This window comes from Myripristis murdjan, chromosome 22 (genome assembly GCF_902150065.1).
Source record: "Myripristis murdjan chromosome 22, fMyrMur1.1, whole genome shotgun sequence".
In the NCBI taxonomy this organism is placed as follows: Eukaryota; Metazoa; Chordata; class Actinopteri; order Holocentriformes; family Holocentridae; genus Myripristis; species Myripristis murdjan.
Window position 1 is genome coordinate 15,463,688 of NC_044001.1, and position 26,056 is coordinate 15,489,743.

A 26,056-nucleotide genomic window follows, 5' to 3' on the forward strand; every position below is an offset into this window, starting at 1 on the left:
ACCCCGCAGTCACCGTAACTCGTTCATTAGCAGGCCCGGCTATTTCACTGTCATTTCATATTCCCTCTCTGAACGGCTAAAGCTGCCAGGAGCAAAACTTACTGCTTTTTATTTATTTAATAATAATAATGAAAATCGCACACACCCAGCTTAATCAGTCAGAGGCACTGTTGCGTTTTCCGTGAAGTTGGTGAATTTTATTTTATTCTCATTACGTGTTTGTGTCATTTTGACACGTCTGTGTATGGCGCTAATGATTCATGCTTGATCCATATCGAGTTTGTATTGCTGTTAATGTGCACATGGGCTGTAGACTGTATGAATGACAGTGTTGTACGGGAGATATTTATATATACATAGTCCATACGTGTACCTGGCGGCCTTGGTAGACTACATGATGTTGCATGTTGCTGCAGTGGACAGAGCGGAGGTGACATCATGCGTCTCCAACGCTGAAATCCAGCGCGCATTGCCCCACAATGGAGAGAAAATGACAGTTTGAGGACAGCGGCCATTAGCCCCACAGCAGCAGACCTTACACATTACCATCCATACAGTGATGAAGTTGGATAATTGCCACTAATTCCGGCGGTGGCTTGACAGCGTCGCCGATCCTGCGTTGTTCCTACAAGAAGGCAGCCTGCGTATTTACTCTGCCAATTTATGATGGTGTCGCTGCTGGACTGCATAAACAGTGGAAAAATGGCCCATAACATCCGCCACACAGCACCTCTTACGGTAAGAGCTGGGGCAGGTCTGTCTAGTTTTTTCAACCTGCCACTCATATAAAAACAATGAGTGATGAAAAAGAAAATGGCAATATTTTGAATTAACATTGGTCTGTGTCGCAGCTGTACGCCCTGGTTGTTTTGGAGACGGTCGATCCATAATGCCCTCTGTATTTTACAGTAATATGCATGTGCGCAATCACCCAAAGTCAAAACAATGGGATGCATCAGAGCTTATCTGCAGAGAATAAGACACAGGATGAGGCTGGACCGGCTCAGGGAGCTGGGCCGCCAGTACCCGGTCTTCTGCTTCCTGCTGCTGGTCCTGCTGCTGTCCACCCTGCTGCTGAACAGGTACAGGTCATGTCACTCCATGAAGACCACTTAGCATGACACCTCTGACACCTCTCCTCTGGTTCTTTTGGGAGACTTAAGTTGTTACATTAATTAACATAACCATGTTGTTTTGCACAGATATATCCACATTATAATGGTGTTTTGGTCCTTCCTGGCTGGAGTCGTCACTTTCTACTGCTCTTTGGGGCCAGAGTCTCTGCTGCCCAACATCTTAGTCTCCATCAAGCCAAAGATCAAGGTGGGTCAGAAAGCAAGGATATATGAGCAGCTAGATAAGCCGAGAAAGTTAAAAAATGGATTAAGTTGTAGGCCTACCAATATGGATAAAACAATGTTTTCTGCTGTTGTGGTTAGATAGATGAATGGATATTTAATGGCATGGTGATTGAAGACTTGCAATATTAAAGGCCCTCTGCAGCTGCAGCATGATGGGTAGCTTCCTCATTATTATTGTTGATGTAAGTGCAGATGAAGCACACACACAAAAACACTGGATGTCTGAGTGTCTCTGTCTTTCGTCCAGCCCTGTTTTTCATTACTGGGTTTTTCCTTAATCCACTTCAACTTTCTCTTCTCAGTCTTACCAACAGGAGCTGTTTCCTCTGGGCCACAGTTGTGCCGTCTGTGGAAAAATCAAGTGCAAAAGGCATCGGTGAGTTAGCTGCTTGTGTTTAGTGGTGTAGTGGTATTTGAACATGTGGGTGTGTTGTGATCATGCCAATTGTATTTGTTGCAGTTGGTTTGTATTCCCTTTGATTGCACCGCTGTGCTGCTGTCAGGCATGAATTTGCTTATGCAAATAAAAAGCAGAGAACACTAATTAAAGAGTGATCTTGCTGAAGGCAAACAGGATGGTAAACTGGTAAGACCACTGTCAGCTCTCTGGGATCATACAGGAGTTTGTGTTTGTTATCCTGCAATTACATTACCATAACATCTGGTTTATCAAAATGCATTCAATTCATATTTTCAGCTGGTAACAGCTGTAATTGTTACAGTGTCCATTAGTGGGAATAGTCTCATAAAGGCCCATATGATTTCTAAGAGTTCTGTGTCCTGTAAAAGCTGTGGATAAACAAATCTAATTTGCATACAGTTTTTGGATCAGAGCAGAGTGCTTAATGTTACACTGCCCTCTAGTGGCAGATAGTATCTTTACATTTAATTTTGTTTTTTAACTCCCTGATAGACCAACTTTATTACTGGAAAATTATCAGCCTTGGCTTGACCTGAAAGTTCCCTCTAAAGTGGATGCCTCTCTGTCAGAGGTAATGTATCAGTATACATCATTATTAATTATCACTGACAATAAGATCATCTGTTAGTAATATATTTCTGTTTTGTTTCAAGATTCTGGAACTGGTTTTGGAAAACTTTGTGTATCCTTGGTATAGGTAAGCCATCTTCCTGTAATTTTTTTTTTCCATAATACAAAATCCAGCAGAGGTATACATTTTATGAAAGAAATGGCTTTAACATTGTTTCTGTGGCAGGGACATCACTGATGATGAAGCATTTGTTGACGAGCTGAGGGTGACTCTGCGTTTCTTTGCGGCTGTGTTGGTTCGTCGAACACAAAAGGTGACAAAGAGACCGTATGTATTTAAAGTGTTAGTCTGCCCATTGAGTAATAACATGAATGATTTTAAATTCGCTATTGTTGTTACAGGTGGATGTGGCATCCCTCATCACGCAAAAGCTGCTTAAAGTTTCCATGAAGCACATTGAAATAATAAGCAAAGCAAGACAGAGAGGTACTGTTAATATGCATCACCTCGTGTCCTTTTATTATTGTCAAGAGCAAACAAAAACCTCTTTGCTTGTTGTTCTTGTCTTTAGTGAAAAATGCAGAGTTCCTGCAGCAAGCTGCCCTGGAGGAGTACGGTCCTGATCTCCATGTAGCTCTTCGCAGTCGCAGAGACGAGCTTCTCTACCTCAGGAAGCTGACTGAGATGCTCTTCCCCTACATCTTGCCGCCCAAGGCTTCAGACTGCAGGTAACTCAGTGCTGTGACTGTAAAGGTCACGCAACGCCCACATACTTTAGAAGAAAGGAGAAGCATCTGTGACTGTTGACCCTACAGAAAGGTAGCTAAAGGTTATTATTCTCTCCTCTTCCTTTCTTCTGTTTCCCACTGTCTTACCTGTCTGCTCCTCTTAGATCTCTTACTCTCCTGATAAGAGAAGTCTTGGCTGGTTCTGTCTTCCTTCCTTCCATGGACTACTTGGCTGATCCTGTGAGTGTAGACACATTAAGGACCTTTTCTGCTTTTTCTGAATCCACATCAAGCAGAGTCATGAATCGGAAACACTCTGCTGACAGTGTTTCTCAGCTCAAAACTACTCTTGATTTGTTTTTGAAAAAGTCCATAGATAGGCCAGTTTACTAGGACTACGGAGGAGGACTTTTTTTTTTCTTAGGAACCAAACAATATAAAAAACACCCTAAAATACAGATTTGTTACATATGACAGTTTTTTGTGAACGTAATGATTGGTGTCTTTCAATTTCAGGACACCGTGAATCATCTGATTTTGATATTTATCGACAACTCCCCGGTAAGTAAACACTGGACACTGATGTTTAAAGATGAGGCTGTATGAATTCTTTATATTTATATTTATATTTATATGTTACTACATGGTGTATATTATGTTTCAGAGTGGATCAGTGACAGTGTTTTCTGTGCATTTGTGTTCTTCTAGCCTGAAGAAGCCACAGAGCCCACCTCAATTTTGGTCCCTTTCCTGCAAAAATACTCTGATGCTCGCAACAAAAAGCCCTCAGTAAGTCCAGTAGAACATATTGATGCATATTCAAAATGCTGTTGCTGTCTTCTGAAAAGTTGGTAATTGTGATGTGAGTGCAATGCATTGTTTTCTTTTGGTTATTTATCGACTGGTTTTGACGCACCAAACAAAATAAGGGTGAGGGAGGAGATTTCTTTCTTCCTGCTGATTTTTGTCTCCATGTTCCCGCTATCTCCATCCTTCACGCCCCCCTCAGGTGCTGAAGCTGGAGCTGAAGGAGATCAGGGAGCAGCAAGACCTGCTCTTTCGTTTCATGAACTTCCTGAAGCAGGAGGGGGCCGTCCACGTGCTCCAGTTCTGCCTCACAGTTGGTAAGCATTGCCCCTAAACATGCTCTCAGATGTAGTCAGAAAACACACCAGCTCTGTCTACGTGGACAGAGCGGCCTTGCCATTGGCAGCACTTCAGGTGTTAGTCAACTTAAGCTATTTGTAAGTGTCTTTGGTATCTTGTGATTGAGTTTTCTTGTGGCCATGAATAAACCTGAAAACAGAATACACTTCCAGCAAATATTGTATGAAAAAGGTGTGGCCTCTAGCTGCCCTTTTTGACTGGACACTAGGCAATTTCTAATACAATAGAAAATCATAATCCAAATAGTAATAGTAATACAAATTACTGCTCATAACCATTACGTGGTCTGAATAAGTGCAGACCGTAAACCAAAAGCGAAAGGAGAGCGATGTCTACATGCCACTGTGACTCATTTAAGCCTGATCTTAATTGGGAATCGTAGCATTAGATTAACCAGTTTATTCTAATGGCATTTAAGTGCGTCTTCCCAAAGTGAAATTCTATTTGTATGTAAACTAAGCCATTGATTTGCTCTCTCACCAGCAAACCGAAGTTATTCTTTTCCCCCCTTAAATCTTCCCCACCTTTGGTATTAGACACGAAGCAAACAGAAAAGTACCAAAGGTTTACACTGCTTTCTCTGAGTGCTCTTCCAAAATGTTTGTCCAACTTAGATGAATCAAACAGTAGGTATCCCATTTGTCTCTGTTTTAGCTCCAAGAGATTCTTCCTTTCTCAGTCTGAAATCGGCAGGTTTACAAAACTCATTAAAGGCTCTTCATAACCTTTGCAGTCAGAATGATCAAAGTTATGAAGCTGGGTTGGACTGATACAGGTTTTTATGATTGACACCTATTCGATACTTTTTGTTACTGCTGATAGCTGATATTCTGTGCTGTGTTTCAATACTTTTGAAAATTTGACAGTTACTATGCTAAAAAACTAAACAATAAAACTATGACTTGAGTAGATCTCATTTATTAAATATTAGAGTAAACAATATCAACAAAGAAAATATTGCAAAATGATTCACAAGCTACTGTCAAACAATATTAAAGCTAATTAAAGTTATTCTTTTATATTGGAGATGGAAGACATGGACACGCTGATAACTGATATTCAACGAAGGGGCAGATATTAGACCAAAATTACTGGTAAACTGATAAATCGGTCTAACACTGTTATCAGCTCTTTTTGCTCCTTAGAAAGTGAGTCTTTTTTTCACCTTCTCAGAGGAATTCAACGACAGGATCCTCTGCCCGGAGCTGTCGGACTCAGAGAAAATGATGCTTCACGAGGAGGTGAAGAAGATCTACGAGACCTACTGTTTGGACGAGAGCATCGACAAGATCCGCTTCGATCCCTTCATCGTGGAAGAAATACGCAACAGTAGGTGAAAGGGATGTCCTCTGAACCAGCCAAGTCAGAATTTATTGAGAAACCAGTCAGCTCACTGTTGGAAACGAAAAAGCTGATGTAGAAAACAGTAATTTACAGCTCAGGGGTTTGTTAAAATTGTGTTTTGTGTTCTTTGCTTCAGTTGCCGAGGGCCCGTATGTGGAGGTGGTGAAGTTACAGACGATGAGGTGTTTGTTTGAGGCCTATGAGCACGTCCTGTCTCTCCTGGAGAATGTCTTCACCCCCATGTTCTGTCACAGTGATGAGGTAAGCCTCTATAATAATCAATAAATCAATAAATCACTCAACTCGCTTCCCCCTGCCAGTCAGCTCTCTCCCTTATCGGCATCTGCCTGGCACGCTCTGAGTTATAAACACACTCTTTTCAATTGTTTTGGAATAAAAGACTCAATCATAATATCTCCCGCCAGTTTGACAGGATATGTCAGCAATATTGCAATAAGCACACGCTGCTCCTGAATCCTGATATGACTCATAATCAGATCTACGCCGCGTTTACCGAGCAACGTCTCAGATTTAGGATTCGACTCTCCTGCGCAGCTCCTCTTCTGATCTTCCTGCCGCCAACCACGACTGACCGTGTCATCGATACCAGACACACAACTGGCCAATGGGGTCACGCTGGCGTCGCGCCAAGCTGTCAGGCCGGATTTCACCCCTCACAGGCTCGCTCATTGAATACAGCTGGGCGACCCAATAAACAGCCATTGTCCACTGCACTGCCACTGTCCTGCATGAATAGTGTGTCTGGAAAGTAATGATATTCCTGATACCATTGTTTCTGCGGAGTATTAATCAAAGGCGGTGGTGCTGCGTCTTGGAACTGAAGTGGAAGCAACAAGGCTGACTTAAACCTTTGTGTCGGCTCTGAATTTCATCCCCGCTCCTATCCCCGTCCCAAATGAAACTGTGTTATTTATTTGTACGTCATAACGAGGCCATTAGATACATTGTGCTGCTCTATAATATTGATAATATACCAGCAGGGGTGTGAATCTCTGGTTTAACATTCATTCAGTTCGATTCAGTGACGATTTGATTCAGCACCAAAATTAAATATCTGTCAGAACTATGACTATGACTGAACAAAATGAGAACCCAAACGCACGACTCAAGAGTTCAACTAAAGAAATTTAATAAGAAAAAGTAGCAACACAAAACTCAAGACAAAGTAACAACTGAGATTCACTATAACAAAGTAGCAACCAAAATCACTCTTAACGAGGAATAACTAGAACAAAGGCAAGACAAAAGTATCAAAGAAACAAGAGAACAAAACAATGACAAAACAAAGTAACAAAGGAAATACATAACCTGACATGAGACTTGACTTGGCGTGGCGTGACAAGGACAAACAAGACGAAGCAGGACCAAACAAGACGAAGCAGGACGAACTCGCACAGGACAAGGGAAACACGGACTATATATACACACACACAAGGTAATGGTGAACAGGTGGAAACAATCAGGGCGTGGCAGACAATCAGACTGGAGGGAAACACACAAGGGGAAGGGCAAGTGACCTGACACAAGAGGAGAGTGGGATATCAAAATAAAACAGGAAGTCACGAGACAAGACACAAGAACAAAACCTAACAAAACAAAACATAATTTTCATGGCATGACAGTACCCCCCCCCTCTAGGGACGGCTCCTGACGTCCCAAACAGTCTCTAGGGCACAGGGATGGATGGCCGTTGTAAGACGGGGGGAGGAGGAGGCCAAAACAAAAATCTCCAGGGCGCAAGGATCCATGGACGAGGCGGTGCTCTGGCAGACGACCAGGGCGCAAGGATCCATGGACGAAGCGGTGCTCTGGCGGACGGCCGGGGCGCAAGGATCCATGGACGAGGCGGTGCTCTGGCGGACGGCCGGGGCGCAGGGAACCATGGACGAGGCAGAGCTCTGGCGGACGGCCGGGGCGCAGGGAACCATGGACGAGGCGGCGCTCTGGCGGACGGCCGGGGCGCAGGGAACCATGGACGAGGCGGCGCTCTGGCGGACGGCCGGGGCGCAGGGAACCATGGACGAGGCGGCGCTCTGGCGGACGGCCGGGGCGCAGGGAACCATGGACGAGGCGGCGCTCTGGCGGACGGCCAGGGCGCAGGGAACCATGGACGAGGCGGCGCTCTGGCGGACGGCCAGGGCGCAGGGAACCATGGACGAGGCGGCGCTCTGGCGGACGGCCAGGGCGCAGGGAACCATGGACGAGGCGGCGCTCTGGCGGACGGCCAGGGCGCAGGGAACCATGGACGAGGCGGCGCTCTGGCGGACGGCCAGGGCGCAGGGAACCATGGACGGGGCGGCGCTCTGGCGGACGGCCAGGGCGCAGGGAACCATGGACGAGGCGGTGCACTGGCGGACGGCCAGGGTGCTGGCGGTCAAGGCGGACCCACCCTGGATGGCTGCAGTGTGGGTGGGGCCACACTGCAGAGCGACCATAACGTCCTGCAGTGCAGACTTGGGACCGCCAGGCAGCGGAAGCAGCAGGGTTAACTCTGGACCGCAGGGCAGCGGCGACGTGGACTCTGGACCGCAGGGCAGCGGCGACGTGGACTCTGGACCGCAGGGCAGCGGCGACGTGGACTCTGGACCGCAGGGCAGCGGCGACGTGGACTCTGGACCGCAGGGCAGCGGCGACGTGGACTCTGGACCGCAGGGCAGCGGCGACGTGGACTCTGGACCGCAGGGCAGCGGCGACGTGGACTCTGGACCGCAGGGCAGCGGCGACGTGGACTCTGGACCGCCGGGCAGCGGCGACGTGGACTCGGGACCGCCGGGCAGCGGCGACGGCGACGTGGACTCGGGACCGCCGGGCAGCGGCGACGGCGACGTGGACTCGGGACCGCCGGGCAGCGGCGACGGCGACGTGGACTCGGGACCGCCGGGCAGCGGCGACGGCGACGTGGACTCGGGACCGCCGGGCAGCGGCGACGGCGACGTGGACTCCAGGCCGCCGGGCAGCGGCGACGTCCACTCCAGGCCGCCGGGCAGCGGCGACGTCCACTCCAGGCCGCCGGGCAGCGGCGACGTCCACTCCAGGCCGCCGGGCAGCGGCGACGTCCACTCCAGGCCGCCGGGCAGCGGCGACGTCCACTCCAGGCCGCCGGGCAGTGGCGACGTCCACTCCAGGAACTTGAACAGGGACTGGGGTCTGGGCAGCCAGTCGGGCTCGGGGAACTGTGACATGGACTGGGGCCGGGACAGCCAGTCGGGCTCGAGGTACTGTGACTGTGACATGGACTGGGGCAGTGGGTCCGGCTTGGGGAACTGTGACAGGAACCTGGGCAGCCAGTCTGGTACGGGGAACTGGGACAAGGGCAGTGGCTGGAACACCCAGTCTGGCTCGGGGCACTGGGACAGGGGCAGCCAGTCCAGTTCGGGGTACTGGGGGAGGAACCAAGACCGGGTCCGGAACAGCCGGTCGGGCTTGGCAAACTGTGACATGGACTGGGGCAGCCAGTCTGGACCTGGGAACTGGGACCGGGGCAGCCACTTGGGTTCGAGGTACTGTGACAGTGACATGGACCGGAGCAACCTGTCTGACCCTGGGAACTGGGACTGGGGCAGCCAATCTGGTTCTGGGAACTGGGACAGGTACTGCTCGGCTGCTAAGGCTAGTAGCTGGGCCTGCTAGGTTGCAGAGGCTAATAGCTGGACCTGCTAGACTGCAGGGGCCGGTAGCTGGAATAGCTAGGCTGCTTGGGCTGCTAGGACTGGTAGCTGGGCTAGCTAGGCTGCTTGGACTGGTAGGGCTGGTAGGGCTGGTAGCCTGGCTGCTTGGGCTGGTAGCTAGGCTAGCTAGGCTGCTATGGCTGGTAGCTTGGCTGCTTGGACTGGTAGCTAGGCTGCTAGGACTGGTGGCTTGACTCACTTGGTTGCTGGGGCTCGTGGCTTGACTCACTTGGTTGCTGGGGCTCGTGGCTTGACTCACTTGGTTGCTGGGGCTCGTGGCTTGACTCACTTGGTTGCTGGGGCTCGTGGCTTGACACACTGGGCTGCTTGGGCTCCGGGCTAAGCTTGCCAGGGTGCCGAGGCTGATGGCTGGGCTGCGACTAGCACGCTGTAGACCCGCAAGCCGGCGCCTGGCCAGCTGGTGGCTACGAGGGCCCCCAAAGGCCAGTCGGGTTCCCTGAAATGGGCTCTGGAACGGAGCAGCAGGACAGGCAACAGGGAGCTGCTGTGGCACATGAGACTGGGGTGCAGGTCGGGAGGACATATCAGTCCACAGCCGCTGACAAAATATAATGACCTCTGCTGGGGTCATTTCCCGCTCGTTCATTTTGTCAGCTGTTCTGAGTCGGCTGGGTTCTGGCTGGCGAGTTCGTTCTGTCAGAACTATGACTATGACTGAACAAAATGAGAACCCAAACGCACGACTCAAGAGTTCAACTAAAGAAATTTAATAAGAAAAAGTAGCAACACAAAACTCAAGACAAAGTAACAACTGAGATTCACTATAACAAAGTAGCAACCAAAATCACTCTTAACGAGGAATAACTAGAACAAAGGCAAGACAAAAGTATCAAAGAAACAAGAGAACAAAACAATGACAAAACAAAGTAACAAAGGAAATACATAACCTGACATGAGACTTGACTTGGCGTGGCGTGACAAGGACAAACAAGACGAAGCAGGACCAAACAAGACGAAGCAGGACGAACTCGCACAGGACAAGGGAAACACGGACTATATATACACACACACAAGGTAATGGTGAACAGGTGGAAACAATCAGGGCGTGGCAGACAATCAGACTGGAGGGAAACACACAAGGGGAAGGGCAAGTGACCTGACACAAGAGGAGAGTGGGATATCAAAATAAAACAGGAAGTCACGAGACAAGACACAAGAACAAAACCTAACAAAACAAAACATAATTTTCATGGCATGACAATATCCGTCAATAAACACAGGCAATGATGCAAGACTAACCTTTTTTAATGTGAAAAAAATAATCAGGCAACAGCACTACTTTAACATTGTTCCCTAATAAAAACTTCATTGACAAAAAAGGTGCAGTTAATAGTGTTTTGTTTGATTGTCACATCGTTTGGTCCTTTTTCTCTGAATGAATCATGAATGAATCCATTCAAAGCATTTTATATTGTTCAGGGCAGTTCATTCCATTTATTTCTTTTATTAGATATTAGATATTAGTGCAAATTATTTGTCTCCATGTCCTTTTCTAGTACTTCCGGCAGCTTCTGAGAGGGGCCGAGTCCCCTGCCAGGAACTCTAAGATGAGCAGGTAGGTGTCACTCCTCTCCTTGTGTGTGTGTCTATGGTTGTGTCTGTGTGTGTGTGTGAGTGTTTGTGTGTGTGTGTGTGTGTGTGTGTTCACCTAACTCAAGGAAAGCTCACCTGTAATGTTCACCAGTGTTGATGATTGATTAGTTTGCTGTCAGAATGCACAGATGAGCACCTTCGCTGATTTTGAATCAGAAGACACACCGTGGCATTTGCCCCCCAGTGCTCCTCTGTGCTTTCTGAAAGGCATTTGTTTGTTTTGCCTGGTTCTTTAGTTGGTATTTGTTAATTGTTCACAAGTCTCTGTATCCCAGTGGCCATGACACAGAAAAGTCAGAATCCAGTATGTGCCAGCTGCCTCGAATGTGAATGTATTCTCACTTTCAGTTTGGGTTCATTCAAATTAATTGTGCAAAATTGTAATCCAGCAGTACATTTTTATTTATTTTATTGGATGTTTAAACTGTGCAATATAATGAAAGCTTTCCTTGAACTGAAAGTGACTCGATCAGAGCCCAGGAGTCACCTGTTGTGTTTTTTTTTTTTTTTTTCTTTTTTTTTAATCACGGGGTGTGGTGTCTGTGCGGCCACGGGGCCCTGCCACTAACTCCTTGTGCATATTGTTCCAGAAATAGCGTCAGTCTGGATGACATTCGGTGAGTATATGGCATCAGTGTGGTGATCAGAACAGTGGCTGGCTGGGGCAGTACTGCTGCACGCAAGATGCAAAAAGAAACTACATTCTTGCCTGCCTGTGGTTTACAGAAGAAGATGTACTGCCTTTTTAACAGATTCAACAGATTTAACTGATTCTCTGCTGCAATCAGTGGTTCAAGTCTGTGTTTACTGGAGATGATATACCTTTACTGCTTGATATTTGTTTCATTTTGTGCTAGTGCTGTGAATGCAGGCTCTAGAGAAGACAGATCTGATTAAAAAAAAATCTTAATCAGCTAAAGCAAGAGTCATGCAGCTGACCAAATTTTTGTTTTGACTTTCTCAGATTTAATTGCAGTGATTTTTGTAGTTTTCAATATTACAGAATCTGTAATATATCCAAAATTACAGAATTATGTCAAATTGTCAGACTGGTCACCTGGAAATCAAAAAGGTTCCTAAAGTTGGGCGTTACGTGGTTTTACATTGTCGTTTTTATTTTCCATCCGGTTGAGAGAATGATCTTGTTATGAAGGCAGTGATCACAGCCGCATGATTTTTGCCACTCAAAGGAGAAAGAGGAGATCTGTAGGGAATGGTTCGTTCACTGGCACTCCATTCGTGAACACCGAGCAACCACAGACCTTATTGGCTTACGGCCTAAATGTCTGTTACTCACTAACCTCCTTCCACTCTGCCCGTTTGTCCGCCCGTCTTTCCATCCATGTATCACCACCATGGACTGTGCTTTGTGTCTGACTGTACGTCCACTCTGATTCTGCCACCGCCATACTGCCTGCCCTGATATGATCCATGGTCCTCTCCCTCTTTTTGCCCGTGGGGACGTGACCCTGTCCTGCTTATAGTTCCTGGGACTGGAGCCCCGAGTCCCCGTCCTCCCTGTTCACCACCTCTGGCAGCTCTTCACCTGCATCTTGTAACTCCTTCCATGCCCAGTCCACGTTCACAACTTTCCCATACGGCTCGCTAACCCACCGCCACTCATCACCGAAGTAAGTCAGGGTCCATCCGTGTGCTACAGGTCCCTCAGTGTGATGTCATGCCGTCCACTCTCCTGTATGAACCCCAGTCCCAGCCTGCATGGTGGGACCTATGCATGGGACTCTTGTCGTCTTTGTTACATGTCCTTCCTCCTCCTCAAAACTCTGTTGTTTTGTAATCTGCCTTTACTTTTTTTTTTTTTTTTTTGCAATGCAGTGACTTTGCTGTGTCAATTTTTTTTTTTTTAATTTCTTGTGTATCAGGTATATTACCATGTGCCATATGGTGACTTTTACTTCAGTTAATCTGAGAGACAGTTGCACATGTGCCTCTGCTGGTTGGCTGGTTACTGATCACAATCAGCTCATGAGATCACTCAAAGTTCAAAATGCTCAGTTACCCTCCCTTTTTGACCCCCATGAAAGTCGAGATGTCAGTATTTATTCATGAAATCACTGCTCACTGTGTGCCGTGCTCGCTTTTGACCCAGCAACTCCACACCGAAAAACATAAATTAATCAATCAATAAGTAAAAACCCAGGCATTTCCCTGTGAGATGGCTGTGAAGTGACACTTTGTTTGGGTTTGGCTACTCTGGCTTCTCCCCTACGCATACTCATGATACTTGGCTGTAGCACCCTGCCTCTTCCCTCCTAACTGTGCCCTCCCCGCCCCACTGCCACCTCTCCCAAGCTGCATGCGCTGTGCTGAAGCCATGCACTGGTGCTGCATCCTACACACACGCGCGTGCGCACACACACACACACACGGTCTCACTGCCTCTCGCTCTGGCCTGCAGGAACACATCGAAAAGAGGAGAGTCCTTTGGGATCAGCCGCATTGGCAGTAAGATCAAAGGAGTGTTCAAGAGCACCACCATGGAGGGAGCCATGCTGCCATCCTATGGGCTGGTAGAGGGGGAGGATGATATGGTGAGAATGATCTAGAAACAACCTGTTTGTAAAAACCACCCTTTACCAGTATAACCACTGTCTGCATCTGTTTGAACTGTAATCAAATCATATTATGTTTCTGACAACATTCTGGTGATTTTGAATGTGTGGCTCATTCGCTGCAATTTTCTCACATTTTCCATTGCAGCAATATAATGTTATATAATGTTTTGCTTCTGCCTCTTACAAAATCATCACCATTCATAAACCATGGAACTGATAATTCAATGTTTAAAGCAAATGTTTTCCTGGGGGACTATTTTCCAGTAGAGAGACCTTTTCACTCTGCCCAGTTTCCCAAAGTGCAAAATAAAGTTCAAAATTAACATTTTATTGAGTGTAGAATGGCTGTCACCAGTTAGAGCCTGAATGTAAACGCAAACTAAATGACACTGTCTGTGCTCATTGCAGGACAAAGTGCTAAAAGCTCTATGTTGAATGTATTTCCAGTGACTTTAATATTTTCCGTCAGGCTGCGAGAGACTGCAGTCTAGTGTAAACACAAACAAAACAACCCAATTTGAGTGATCCAAGAAGGAGAATAGAAGGAATATTAACTTTCTGTGGAACTACAGTAAATAAAAGTGTCTTTGTAGTATCAGACTAAGCTCAAGGTTAGGCTTGAGACTTAACAAATAAAGGAGAAATAAAAATGTTGTTCTCTTCTTTTAGAGAACAGCAGAATATTTGGTAGGTGGACTAACTACAGCTCAAAAGGACACAAAGGTAACAAAACTCATAAAAAACAAAACAAAAACAAAACAAAAAAATTATCCAAAATTTAACGTGAACTGCTACAAAGCCAGTGGGGAAAAAAAACTGTCAAACTGCTAGTTTACCTTCATGTAGTGAAAGAAGTCAACACTGTTAGTTGCCACTTGGTGGCGCTGCTTAGTAAGTAAAGGAAAGCCACTCTGGTGGTCATTTCATCAAACCAGTCTGCCATGTTTTCTCTAGAGCAGCTCCGAATTTGCATTCTGATTACATCACAGGTTTGACTCTTTGATCACTGCCTTTTGGCATTGGAAGAGATTTTCATGATCCCAGATACTGATTGTGCTGTACTGAAGATTAGGAATGACATACTATTTAAAGTGAGTCACATTTTTCTTCAACAGAGATGTATTTGCTCTGCAAACATAAGGCAGACGTGTATGGAAAAGATTTAATATTTGCTTTGCTTGAAGAAACTAAAACTTTGGTGTTTCTTACTTTTGCAGGGCTGATCTTGGGACTTCTACATTTTCCTTTGTAGCTGCCCGATGGCTAAGGGCTGAGCAGTTTTTAATTATTTTACAAGGTAAAATAAGCCCAATGGCTAGTCCAGCAAAGCATCACTGCTGGATGTCAGTAAATATTTTTAATTTGCACATCCTGTACTAACTAACTCAGGAAGAAGACTTCCTGAGTTTACTTTTGCATTTCCCATATTTGTTGTCTTGGTCTCAGCTGACCTTTGGAAAAACTGATTTCCTTTTTGATCCTTTATGCGTTATGCAAGTTGTAATGTGAACATAAACCAGATGACAGATGGCTGGTGCTGCTCTCACTTGTAAACTACATGTCAATTGCATCCCATTTCTCTTCATTGTGTTTTATTTGCAGTGTTTCATCATGTCAACAAAACAGCAATGCAGTCCGTGTCCAGTTTCTACAGGAAATGCTTGCTGTGACCTTAACCACCTTTCCCTCTTTTTCTTTTCCTGTTTCTTTCCATCTCCCTTTCATCTCTCACTCTCTCTCTCTCCCTCTCTCTGCCCCCTCTCTCTTCTGTCCAAGGTGGAGGAGGCCATGATGGTGCTGGAGGATGATTCCCCTATGGAGGCAGCCTGCACCCCCAGCACCCCCCGCAACCTGTCTGCCTGGAACATCACCATACCGTACATCGACTTCTATGACGACGATGTGAAGAGGGAGAGGATCCCCGTCTTCTGTATAGATGTAGAGCGCAACGACCGCAAGGCAGGTGAGGTTGAGCGGACATGAACAACAGGAAGAATCTGCCCTTCCTTATAAGGCGGTCCTCTTCTTCTTCAGCAAGACAGGGTTTGACCAATCAAGGGCTTCAGCATAGAAAAATGTTCCAGCTGCCCGTAATCTGTAGATTCATCGTCCTTGCCCAGATGACTTTCTGTGTCAGATGTGGTCTCTTCGTCACTAAAAACTGTCTCCTTAACCGCAGCGAGTGAGCCAAACCTTGACTCACCCTTGTTAGATCTTTTTCCTTACTTTCCTTTTTGGTGAGCAATGTGGTGAAAGATGTTGGGTTATCTTAATAAGCATTCTTACTAAGACTGTGGTTCACAGTTTTAGTAAGAATGCTGATTTAGTAAGAATTTAGTAAGTTAGTAATTTCGTTTTTTAGTAAGAATCTTAAGAGTGCAAAAATCACGTCATCATTTTTTACAGTGAAAATATCACTGTAAAAAATGATGATGTGATTTTTGCCCGGGTCTGTGCCAGACAACCACATTACATTACATTCTTACATCTGGAGAGTATAATTTGTAGGCCTGGGCATCTTCGTAGCAACACAATGCTTCATTTAACATGGTATTTTTTGTCATATTTGACCTTTTATCAAAAAACTGCAGCTGCTGAGATTTGGATATTGCACGTGGCCAAACTGCAGTGCCAGTACTGTTTTGATTAATTGGTTAACCCTAGTAGGTAAACAACAGTGTCCTGTGTGCAGAGCCGTGTTACATGTTTGCAGTTAGCTTATATGTTTAATATGTTTGGCCTGTGTTTGTGTTTGCCCGCAGTGGGACACGAGACTGAGCACTGGTCTGTGTACCGAAGATACCTTGAGTTCTACGTTCTTGAGTCAAAGCTCACTGAGTTTCACGGTAAGTTAAATGTTCTCTGGAGCTTTTGCTGGATTCCCACCGCACAGCTCATTGCATTTCATCTCTCTCGAAAAGGTGCAAGTAGGGAATTTCCTAACAAAATAGTTGCACAGCCTTTCCCAGAATTCAACAGGGCATAATTTGCAATCGATTCTCAGCCACAGGAGTTTGGTTGCTATGCTGCGTCATGTAGGGACTGCCACTGGCAACGATGTTACAGTGCCGTTCCAGTTGGACACGAACAAAGCTGGTCTTTTTATTGTTCCCCACACACTCATTTGTGTAAAATATATTTCCTTCAATAGGGTCATTCCCAGATGCACAGTTGCCCTCCAAGAGAATCATCGGTCCCAAGAATTACGAGTTCCTAACGTCCAAACGGGAGGAGTTCCAGGAGTACCTGCAGGTAGAGATCTTTGGGAGAGCAAAGGAGGTGCACATCTTCCGCTTGCTCTCCAATTTTATGTCAGTGAAAATATGGATAGAGTCACACTTGGCAAATCAAGTTGCTTTTGAAGAAACACTAACTTTACTTGCTGAGTACGGCTCACAGACCTCAAGGGTGCCGAGCACGGTGGCATTTTTGTGAGTTTGCTCTTTTTAATTTTGTTTGGCAGGCACGCTGCACATCGATCAGTGTATCTGTAAATGAGTCAGAACCGGACAAGAAGCCTGATACTTGCGTCAAATGCTTTTTGTGGAGAGGAGAGAGTAATTTGAACGTACACTCATGACCGCTGTCTCTCCGCTGAAAATGAAAGCCTCACTTATAAAGCCACAGTTTGAGACAAAATATAACCACATGCCAATTTCTCTCTAAAACCCACCGGTATTCATCAGTTCCAACAGGAAATCTCACATCTACAATGACTGTGAATAGAAAAAGTTGGAGAGAGGAACAAGCAGGTCAGCCATGTAAGCTGTTATGAAAACACAGAATGGGAAAATAACCGCCCTTGAACTCATGAGAACTGTAGCTTTTATTTAGTGAAATCATTTTGTGTCTGATGCAACACAACTGGGAAACAGGGTGCATTTCTTATTTCATAAGTTGCTGTGTGGGAAGGATATGTCATTCCTCTGGTATCCTCCCTTCTTGTTGCAGCTTTTGCCGATTTATAGGTACGCTGTTTTCATCAATTAGATGATTTTTACAAAGCGGTTTTGTAGTTCTTCACCCAAGAGTGTGAGGTCCATAAGTGTTTGGATGCAAAAACCTTTAGGCTCTCCACTCTCATTACTTGGAATTTGAGAAAACAGTGACTTCAAATACAGCTCCTTTTAAACAAGCCAAACTCGGTCCTTTTTAAGTGAACCAAAAGCTGCAAATGAACTCAGTCCTCTTTGTGTTCACGCTGTAAACGCACTCTCTGACTCAGACCCCGCTGGTGAAACATTGCATAATGGGCAGTCTTCCTCAAGATGGCCACTGTAAAACTGTTTGACAATTCTTGTGTTGTATATTCATAAGACGCCGGTGTAAAATAAAGAGGGAGACCAGGATTTCAGTGAAATAGCAGATGCACATGCGGATTAGAGAGACAGTCACGTTAGTATTCTAGCCTCACCTCCTCCCTCATCGCTCGGCAGATCAACACCTCCTCACTCAAGTCCGTCTGTGGGATTGGCGCAGGCACTTGCACCCAAAATCCCATCAAGTTCATCATAGAGAAGACAGATGCTCTTCATGTCAGAAGTCTCCCCGCTTCTTCTCATCTTGTCATGCATCCTCATTTTCACCTACTCACGACTTTGCAGTTTCTTCAGTAACCTCTGGATCCTTTTTTTCATGTAATTTTTTTGCTATTTCTATGTGTAGAAGGCATCTGACTTTTGATACTGTCTTTGTTCCATATTGCAGTTAACACAGTGACTATGGTTATTGTACATGCTGGGTGTGTATGTCCAGTCTGTAGGTGAAAGCACAGCAAGAAGTGCACACTTAAGGCCCTGGCTGCTTGCTGGAGAAGGACACCACAAGGGTTACACCTCACTCCAACACTAACCCTTACATAAGTGACTCTGCACTGGTAGGCGTCCCAGATGTGCAGCTCCGGCCAAAGCTGCAGGACCCAGCAAAAAGTAGCTGGACTGGGGCCACACTGTGCTCACAAGGCACGAATCAAGTGAACCACAAAGCGAATAACAAATGAGATCAGAGTGTTGTTTGCCTCTTAAGGGTCTGAGTCCATTTGGCATGTTCACATATGTCCAAAATTGGCTGAGTCAGTGGTCTGAGTCCAGTTGAGGAGCTGAAGTGCAAAAACGTCCTTAAAAAAAACAAAAAACAAACAAACTATAGTCTCCTTTTTTATCTGCTGACCATGCCAGATTGAGTGTGACTTCAAGTTTAACTTTATTGTCATGTTTATTAAAAATGAAATACTTGCTCTGGCTCTCCCCAAAGAACACACCATCCCAAAAACAACACTACACATCTACATAAGCTATGTTCACAATACATTCATATCCATACATAATATACACAATATACAAGATTTCTATGTACTGCGAATGTGGAAAACGTGGACGTTATCTGTATAATTCACACGTACTGTACTGTGTCTGTCATCCTTCCAGAAACTTCTGCAGCACCCTGAGCTCAGCAACAGCCAGCTTCTGGCCGATTTCCTGTCACCTCACAGCATGGAGTCACAGTTCCTGGACAAGATGTTACCTGATGTCAACTTAGGTACAGTGGGGAGTTGCTTCTGGCTAAATGGGGCTGTATGTGTGACAAAGCTGGGGAAGGAGACCATGAAATTGTTTGACCAGTCACCTTGTGCTTCGATGAAAAAGATATTTATGTCTCAAAGGAAGGCTTAATGTGACACATTATACATCACAATGAAATTTTTTATGTTTCACAGGGAAAATCATTAAATCAGTGCCCAGCAAACTAATAAAAGAGGTAAGTAATACATTATTGGTGTGTGTGTGTGTGTGTGTGTGTGTGTGTGTGTGTGTGTGTGTGTGTGTGTGTGTGTTGGTTGTGGGGCTCTGTAGAATACTCTCACCCTTTAAATCTTATGTTTTCACAAGAAGAGTGTTTTCCATCTCATCACTACATATTAAAGCAGTCACTTTAGTATTTCCCAGATCAGTAGCAGTTCATTGAACATTTTATATGACAAATAAATCATTTTATAAGAGAAATAAAACATTTGCCATAACATAACTAGATCATCTACTGTGCTCCCCCCCCCCTCTGCAGAAAGGGCAGCATCTGGAGCCTTTCATCCAGTCCTTCTTCAACTCTTGTGAATCTCCCAAGCCCAAACCCAGTCGCCCTGAGCTCACTATCCTCAGCCCCACCTCGGAAAATGATAAAAAGGTTGGAAAGACAACTCCCCCTCATCCAGTCCCCTTCCACTCTCTCCCCTCTGTTCTTCTTCACACTCCCACATACATACTCCCAAGAAAGAAAGAAACTTCCAATGAAAATGTTTGAATTCAAGCCTTTGAAAGTTTGAGTACGGTCGGAGTCTCTCTCAGCTTGTGTCTTTTTGTAGCAAAAAACATGCTGGCTGCCACAAACTGCTCAGAAACCTACAATCCACACAAATGGATCAAGCATTACAGATGAATGTTTAAGATAGGATTAGAAAGCGGGATGTAGATGTACAGCACCAGACAAAGTAACTGTAAACTTAAATGGAATTGTGTCAGTTTTACCAACAGGGTAACGCTTGTTGCTGTTATTTTGTCTTTTTGTTTAATGTTCAGAAACTTATTGCACCGATCCATCTGTGTTGCAAAGGGAACTCGCACTGAAATTTAAAAAAACCCAAAAAGGCAGCTTCCAGAGTTTGACATGTGGGCGTTAGGAGACTCAGAGCTGAATGCAAATGCCATATCCCATATAGCAATCCACCCGATGCACTACTATAACTTACACCATGTGGGGGGAAAAAAAATCTCACTTCTAGATGAGAATTTCTTGTCAGCGCCTACAACCTTTTGTACCAAACCAGGTCACCAAACGTAGGACTCTCTATTCCCCGAAGTAGTTCACGAAATCCTGAATTGTAACAGAGCCTGACATGGTCCTCAGATAACCTGGAATCTGACCCTTTCACCCTCCGTTTTTGTCACAAAGGCTTTGACCATTTAACTCGACAACATGCTGGAGGCTGAATGTCTGAGATTGTGAAAGCTTTCACAAGCGTGTACCTGTTTAAACGCACATTTAGCCCCCTTTTAACTGATTAAATTTAAAAAAAAAAAAAATCTGCCAACAGCAAAATAAAAGTTTAATCTAAGAACTATAACAAATGTGTCATTGCCTGAAAATGGAGGGGCCATAGGCATTGCACCACTTGTCATATAATTTTAATACAGACATTCATTGATTGCAGTCTTTATATTGTAAACATTTTGTAGTTTAAATCACACAAGCAAGTCTTACACTAGTATTTACTTGAGGTGAATTTTTACCCAAAATGGAGGGAGTTCTTCACATTTAACACCACAGTGTTTGTTTCAAATCGTCTCCATCCATAAAACAGCTGTATCCCTCTGTGCCAGCTCTTCAACGACCTCTTCAAAAACAACGCCAACCGATCAGAGATGGCTGAGAAGAGACACAATCAAAACTACTTCATGGAAATGATTACAGTTGAAGGGGTGTATGACTACTTAATGTATGTGGGTAAGTGCTGGATCCTTAAAATTGTTTGAAATCATAATCACAGTTTAGTATTTCAGAAATTTTGTTATTATTTAATGTTTAGTATGGGTCCGCTGGAGCAGATTCCATTGTTTTTCAGAGCACCAAGAATATTGCATTCATCTTGCCGTCCTTCTTGCTTCTTCTTTGTCGTTTTTCAGGTCGGGTGGTGTTCCACATCCCTGACTGGCTGCACCACCTGCTGATGGGTGGAAGGATCCTCTTCAAGAACACGCTGGAGGCCTACACAGATTATTACCTGCAGTACAAACTGAACCAGGTGGTCCAGGAGCACCGGCTCGTCTCACTCATCACCCTGCTGAGAGGTAGAGTTCACAGTTTCTCACATGACTATGGTAATGACATCTAGTAATGATAGCACTGACATGTACTGCTGTAATATAACTGGAAAAGAACATACAGCAAGAAACTTAAGTAGAGGTATAAGGATTATAGAGCTGTACAACTGGTCATTTATGGATTATTGCTATTCCGCAAAGAACTACAGTAAGTGACTCTCAATTTAACAACACAAAAACCATACCATTCATACCCCAACATGCAACTTAAAACAGAATCTGGCCAATCACATGAAACTTAACAACCACGGCTCCATCTCATTGGTCAGAATGTGAAAGTATGTCTAATTTCTTTTTTCTGAGTTGGCAAAGGCTCTTTAATGTCTAGGTGTATTTTTGCAATATATTGGACCAAACATTAGAATACTATAATACATATTCATCACATATTTATCAATTAATGTTATTAAAACAGTATTCAAACCATTAGTATAGATTTCATGTTTTCCACATATGGTGCGCCCAATTCAAGTTTTTGTATGGAACTGTTAATATATGTTTAAAATAAGATGAAAAAACATACAGTATTACTTGGTTCTTTCTTTCTTTTCTTTTTTTTTTTTTTAAGACAAACTCAGATACAAACTGAACAGTGGCTTTAAAGCCGAGGAACAAACTCAACCATGAAAAAGGTGAACTGTGATAGACCCAGTGTCGAGCATGTGATTACATGCACAACAGGACTTTCTTTGTCTGGAAACGTCTCATCAATTTGTTCTTTTCAAATTATGCTCAATGCATAGCAGAGGAGCCGTCACCTTTATATACAGAGGCTTGAAAAGTCACATTTGAATAATATGTGAAGCAGGCTTGTTAAATTACTGAAAGTAAGTATGTCTTCTTTGCTCTGCTAGATGCTGTTTTCTGTGAGAGCAGTCAGCCACGCTCTGCCCATGACAAACAGAGGAGGGCGAAAAAGACATTTGAGGAAATGATGAGCTATATTCCAGGTATTCACTGACTTCTTGTTGCTATACATCCCTGTTTTCCATGCACTTCTTAAAACAGCCCCCTTGACACTTTGATTCCAAATAATTACAGACCAATTTCTAATGTTTCTTTTATGGAAAAAAAAATTGAGAAAATTGTTTTTAATCAGCCAAGTGACCTCTTAAATATAAACAGCTATTTTGATAGTTATTTATATATACAGATCAGAAACTGGGTCGGGCTATGTGGAGGGGTCCTCAGCCTGTTAAAGTCATATCTTGAGGGCAGGGAGTACTTTGTGACAATCAATAATTATGAATCTGAACAGGTGACTGACCTGTGGAGTTCCCCAAGGCTCAAGGCCCCTCTCGTTTTCAACTTGCATAGGCTCCCTCTTGTCCAAATCATGTAACAAAACAAGGTTATGCGCCATAACTATGCAGATGATGCACAGATCTACCCACCACTTTCCACAGATGACTATTGTCCAACAAACTTGCGGTGTCGGTGCTTCGAGCAAAGTATTGCTTTTGGTTTAGAAATCATGAATGACCTCGGGCCAAAATACATGACTGACGTATTTGTATTATTGAAGCCCAAAAGGTCCCTTAGATCCTCACCAACATGTCACCTGGTTTGAACAACATTTGGAGAAGCAACATTTAGTTATTATTCTGCTCGCAAGTGTAACCAACTCCTGGAAAGTCTTAAATGTGCACCCTGTTTATCTACTTTTAAATCTAGATTGAAAACTCTCCTGGTTTCTCACATGCCTTTAATTGACTTAGGTTATTTTGGCTTAGTATTGCACTGTGACTGCACTATTCATTTATTCTGTGTTAATTATTATTATTTTTTTAATCTGTTTTTATTTTTCATCTAATGTATCTTTTATGTTAATGTATCATTATCTTTTAATTTGTTTATTTCACTTTATGATAAGCACCTTGAATTGCCTCTGGATAAAGTAACATACCCCATATGTTGTGTATCTGTGTTTATTTGCTGTATCAATACTGATTCCAGAAATCCTAAAAATGAAATGTCTCTTGCTTTCAAATAAATTTCATGTAGCACACTCAGTTGAAATAAAAAAAAAGAGCACATTAAAATATTTTTTTTTTCTTGGCATAGATTTTCACACTGTACAGGGTTTATAGTTGCATTCTGTAATTACAAATAATTTGTGGACAGCACACTGCAGATATTTTCATCAACAATGTGTGAAAACATCTGTGCACCTTGATTGAAGTTCAAGTGCTTCACATTCAGCCATTTATCTTTAGATTTCTTGGGCAAATGTATTGGAGAAGAGGCCAAGTATGAAGGAATACGTCTGCTCTTCGATGGACTCCAGCAACCTGTTCTCAACAAACAGGTATACACACACACATGCACGCACGCACGCACGCATTCACGCACGCACGCACACACAGACACAAAAACCCTTCAGCAGGTTTAGTCTAGTTATTAAGACTTAGGATGACAGGGCAGTGGTTCTGCTGTCTACACTGCGTATGTTCTGAAAACCCATTTGAACAGCGTGTCAACTCAAAGTTTATTGATAAGGTGTAGGAATATTCATCTGAACAGGACATACTCCACTCTTTAAGATTGATGGCATTTTCTTCTTGCATATGTGCTCCTCAGTTGACGTACGTGCTTTTGGATATCGCCATTCAAGAACTTTTTCCTGAGCTGAACAAGGTAACCAGATAATTGCCCTGATTTTTAAAGGAGTGTGCAGTCTAATTGATCTTCAAATGAATGTACATTCAATCTCCTGCAAAGTATGTTTAGGATTTGATCTCGATCATACCTGTGAGATAATTGTCATGTCTGTTTTCATTTGTGTACACTTGTGATACTGCTACTACTACTACCGTGATAACTACTGCTACTAAATAATGATAATAATGACTATTTGTATAGTTCCCTTCTTAAGCATGGTTTACAGAGTGCTTTACAACGTAAAAACCATATAAATAGTAACAAACAGCAAGCCACAGACAAGCCAAACAAGGCAGTGAACAGGATTATAGTAAAATTGATAAAAGGGCGAACCTAAAAATATGAGTTTTGACTTGGCAGCCCTAATCTCCTCAGGCAGTCTGTTCCAAAGTCGAGTGGCCCTGATAGCGAAGGGACAGTCACCTTTTGACTGGAGCCTAAACTGTGGAACAGCCAGAGGACTAGCATTAGAGCAGCAGAGTCTGTAGGCCATGACAAATAGTACTCTACAGACTTCTCAGGAATGGAATTATCTCAGCCTTTTTTTTTCTTAAGCAAGTAAATGCTGCCATGATTTTCTTTCGTTCTCTTCATTTTCTTGGGGAGGATATAGTAAGGTTAGTGCAATTTTAACTGCAGTGGTTTGAGAGATGAGAAGCCCAGAGCACCAGAGAGCACTTAGCAGTTCTAATTAAAGACTTTGGACTTGATTGTTCCTGAGGGTCTAATTCTCCTGATGCAACGTGCAAATCCTCCAGGTGCAGCTGAAGTCACAATTCCTGTACATGTGCCAACATGTCACTGTACATGTTCTTAGTAGGTGCTCCACACATGAATTTATGATGGTTCTGTCAATGGCCTTGCAAATGGGGGCCTCACTCTGTGTTGAATAAGTCAGTATTTAACTTCACTCTTTCTTGGCAAAAACCAATAGCAGTTTCTGTCTGTGCAAATGAAGGCAAAATCAGTTGAGGGGAGAAGAAGAATTGTTGCAGGATGACAAAATGCTTTATGAGGCAGCTTGCATCTTGCAATAATAAGATAAGATGAAGTTAACCAAGGGAACAACAACCGGACTTAAGGTCAAGATGCCTCTTAAAGTTTGTCTTAATCAAAACTATCATGGCAACTTAACAAACTTACAAAAAGAGACACTGATGATTTTCTGGATATAAAAGCTGTAGGTTACACATTTGTCAGAATGCAAATCTCTGACAAAGCAATGAATAGCATCATGGGAATATGTAATAAGGCTGTACAACTGGTGATTTTAAGATACACACAAACCTAATCTGAACAAAGCAATAAAAGTACAATTAAATAATACAGGGTTTGAGTTAAATCAGGCAGTAGTCCATAGCTGACTAGCATCCACTGGCATGTGGTCATCTTTGGCTAAGTAAGCGAAGTCAGGATGGACTGTAAGCGTTATATTACTTCAGATTGTCAGAAAAATGCCATCAGTCATGCCTCTATTTCAAACTGCAGGCCATGATATCAGGTTTCTACGCTTAAGCCAGGGGTAGTCCTGTTTATTTTATCTAACTAAATGTCTTTTTGGTATGTTAAGTGTAGCTGTTCTAAGAGATATCAGTCCTGCCAGTAAATGTACCAGACAGAAAAGAAATGTCATATCATGTTGGTGTTGTTTGTTTCCTCAGCAGGTACAGAAGGAGACCTCTGTGATGGCTCCATGGATGTAAAGGTGAACCTTTAACATCAGGGCCAGGCATCAGATAAGCCTTTACTAACCGCAGAGACACTCGCTGGTCTGGTTACCTGAAGCTAAAAGGTTTGAGCACAGGGACTCTCCTGGTTGGAGAAACCAGATAAAGCTCAAAAGCAAGAGGATACATCACAAGCTTTACGGCCCTCCAGCTGTATGTGCAATTTACTGTGTAAAATAAACGCTTTATCACTACTGTACTGACAAGCTGACAGTGTTTCCTCTGTGATCATTTTACTGTGAAAGTCCATCATACTCTCTATAGTATTACTAAGTATATGGATTGGAAGAAAAAACTGAGAGCTGACTTACATTATTGCCAGT

The 26,056-nt window shown here is 44.0% G+C and overlaps 1 protein-coding gene across 4 annotated transcripts; it reads left to right on the forward strand.

The window, feature by feature from the left end:
* The first annotated feature begins 354 nt into the window (after window positions 1-354).
* Window positions 355-25,944, forward strand: LOC115354156 (sorting nexin-14-like). 4 transcript variants are annotated; one of them, XM_030044372.1, is made up of 31 exons: window positions 355-738; window positions 910-1,082; window positions 1,203-1,323; window positions 1,664-1,737; window positions 2,275-2,353; window positions 2,436-2,479; window positions 2,579-2,666; window positions 2,755-2,839; window positions 2,925-3,081; window positions 3,246-3,321; window positions 3,598-3,642; window positions 3,790-3,870; window positions 4,091-4,205; window positions 5,422-5,577; window positions 5,729-5,853; window positions 10,799-10,857; window positions 11,486-11,512; window positions 12,380-12,526; window positions 13,315-13,447; window positions 15,248-15,434; window positions 16,234-16,317; window positions 16,623-16,723; window positions 18,898-19,009; window positions 19,188-19,228; window positions 19,532-19,651; window positions 20,845-20,968; window positions 21,148-21,312; window positions 22,200-22,295; window positions 23,562-23,653; window positions 23,926-23,982; window positions 25,668-25,944. In XM_030044372.1, exons 2-31 carry the CDS (start codon window positions 946-948, stop codon window positions 25,707-25,709), a joined length of 2,970 nt encoding a protein of 989 aa, XP_029900232.1. In that variant the 5' UTR covers window positions 355-738; window positions 910-945; the 3' UTR covers window positions 25,710-25,944. The 4 variants fall into 4 exon arrangements, with proteins under 4 accessions (XP_029900232.1, XP_029900233.1, XP_029900234.1 ...); XM_030044373.1 differs by lacking the exon at window positions 11,486-11,512; XM_030044374.1 differs by lacking the exon at window positions 12,380-12,526 and having other exon boundaries at window positions 356-738.
* The last annotated feature ends 112 nt before the right edge of the window (window positions 25,945-26,056 follow it).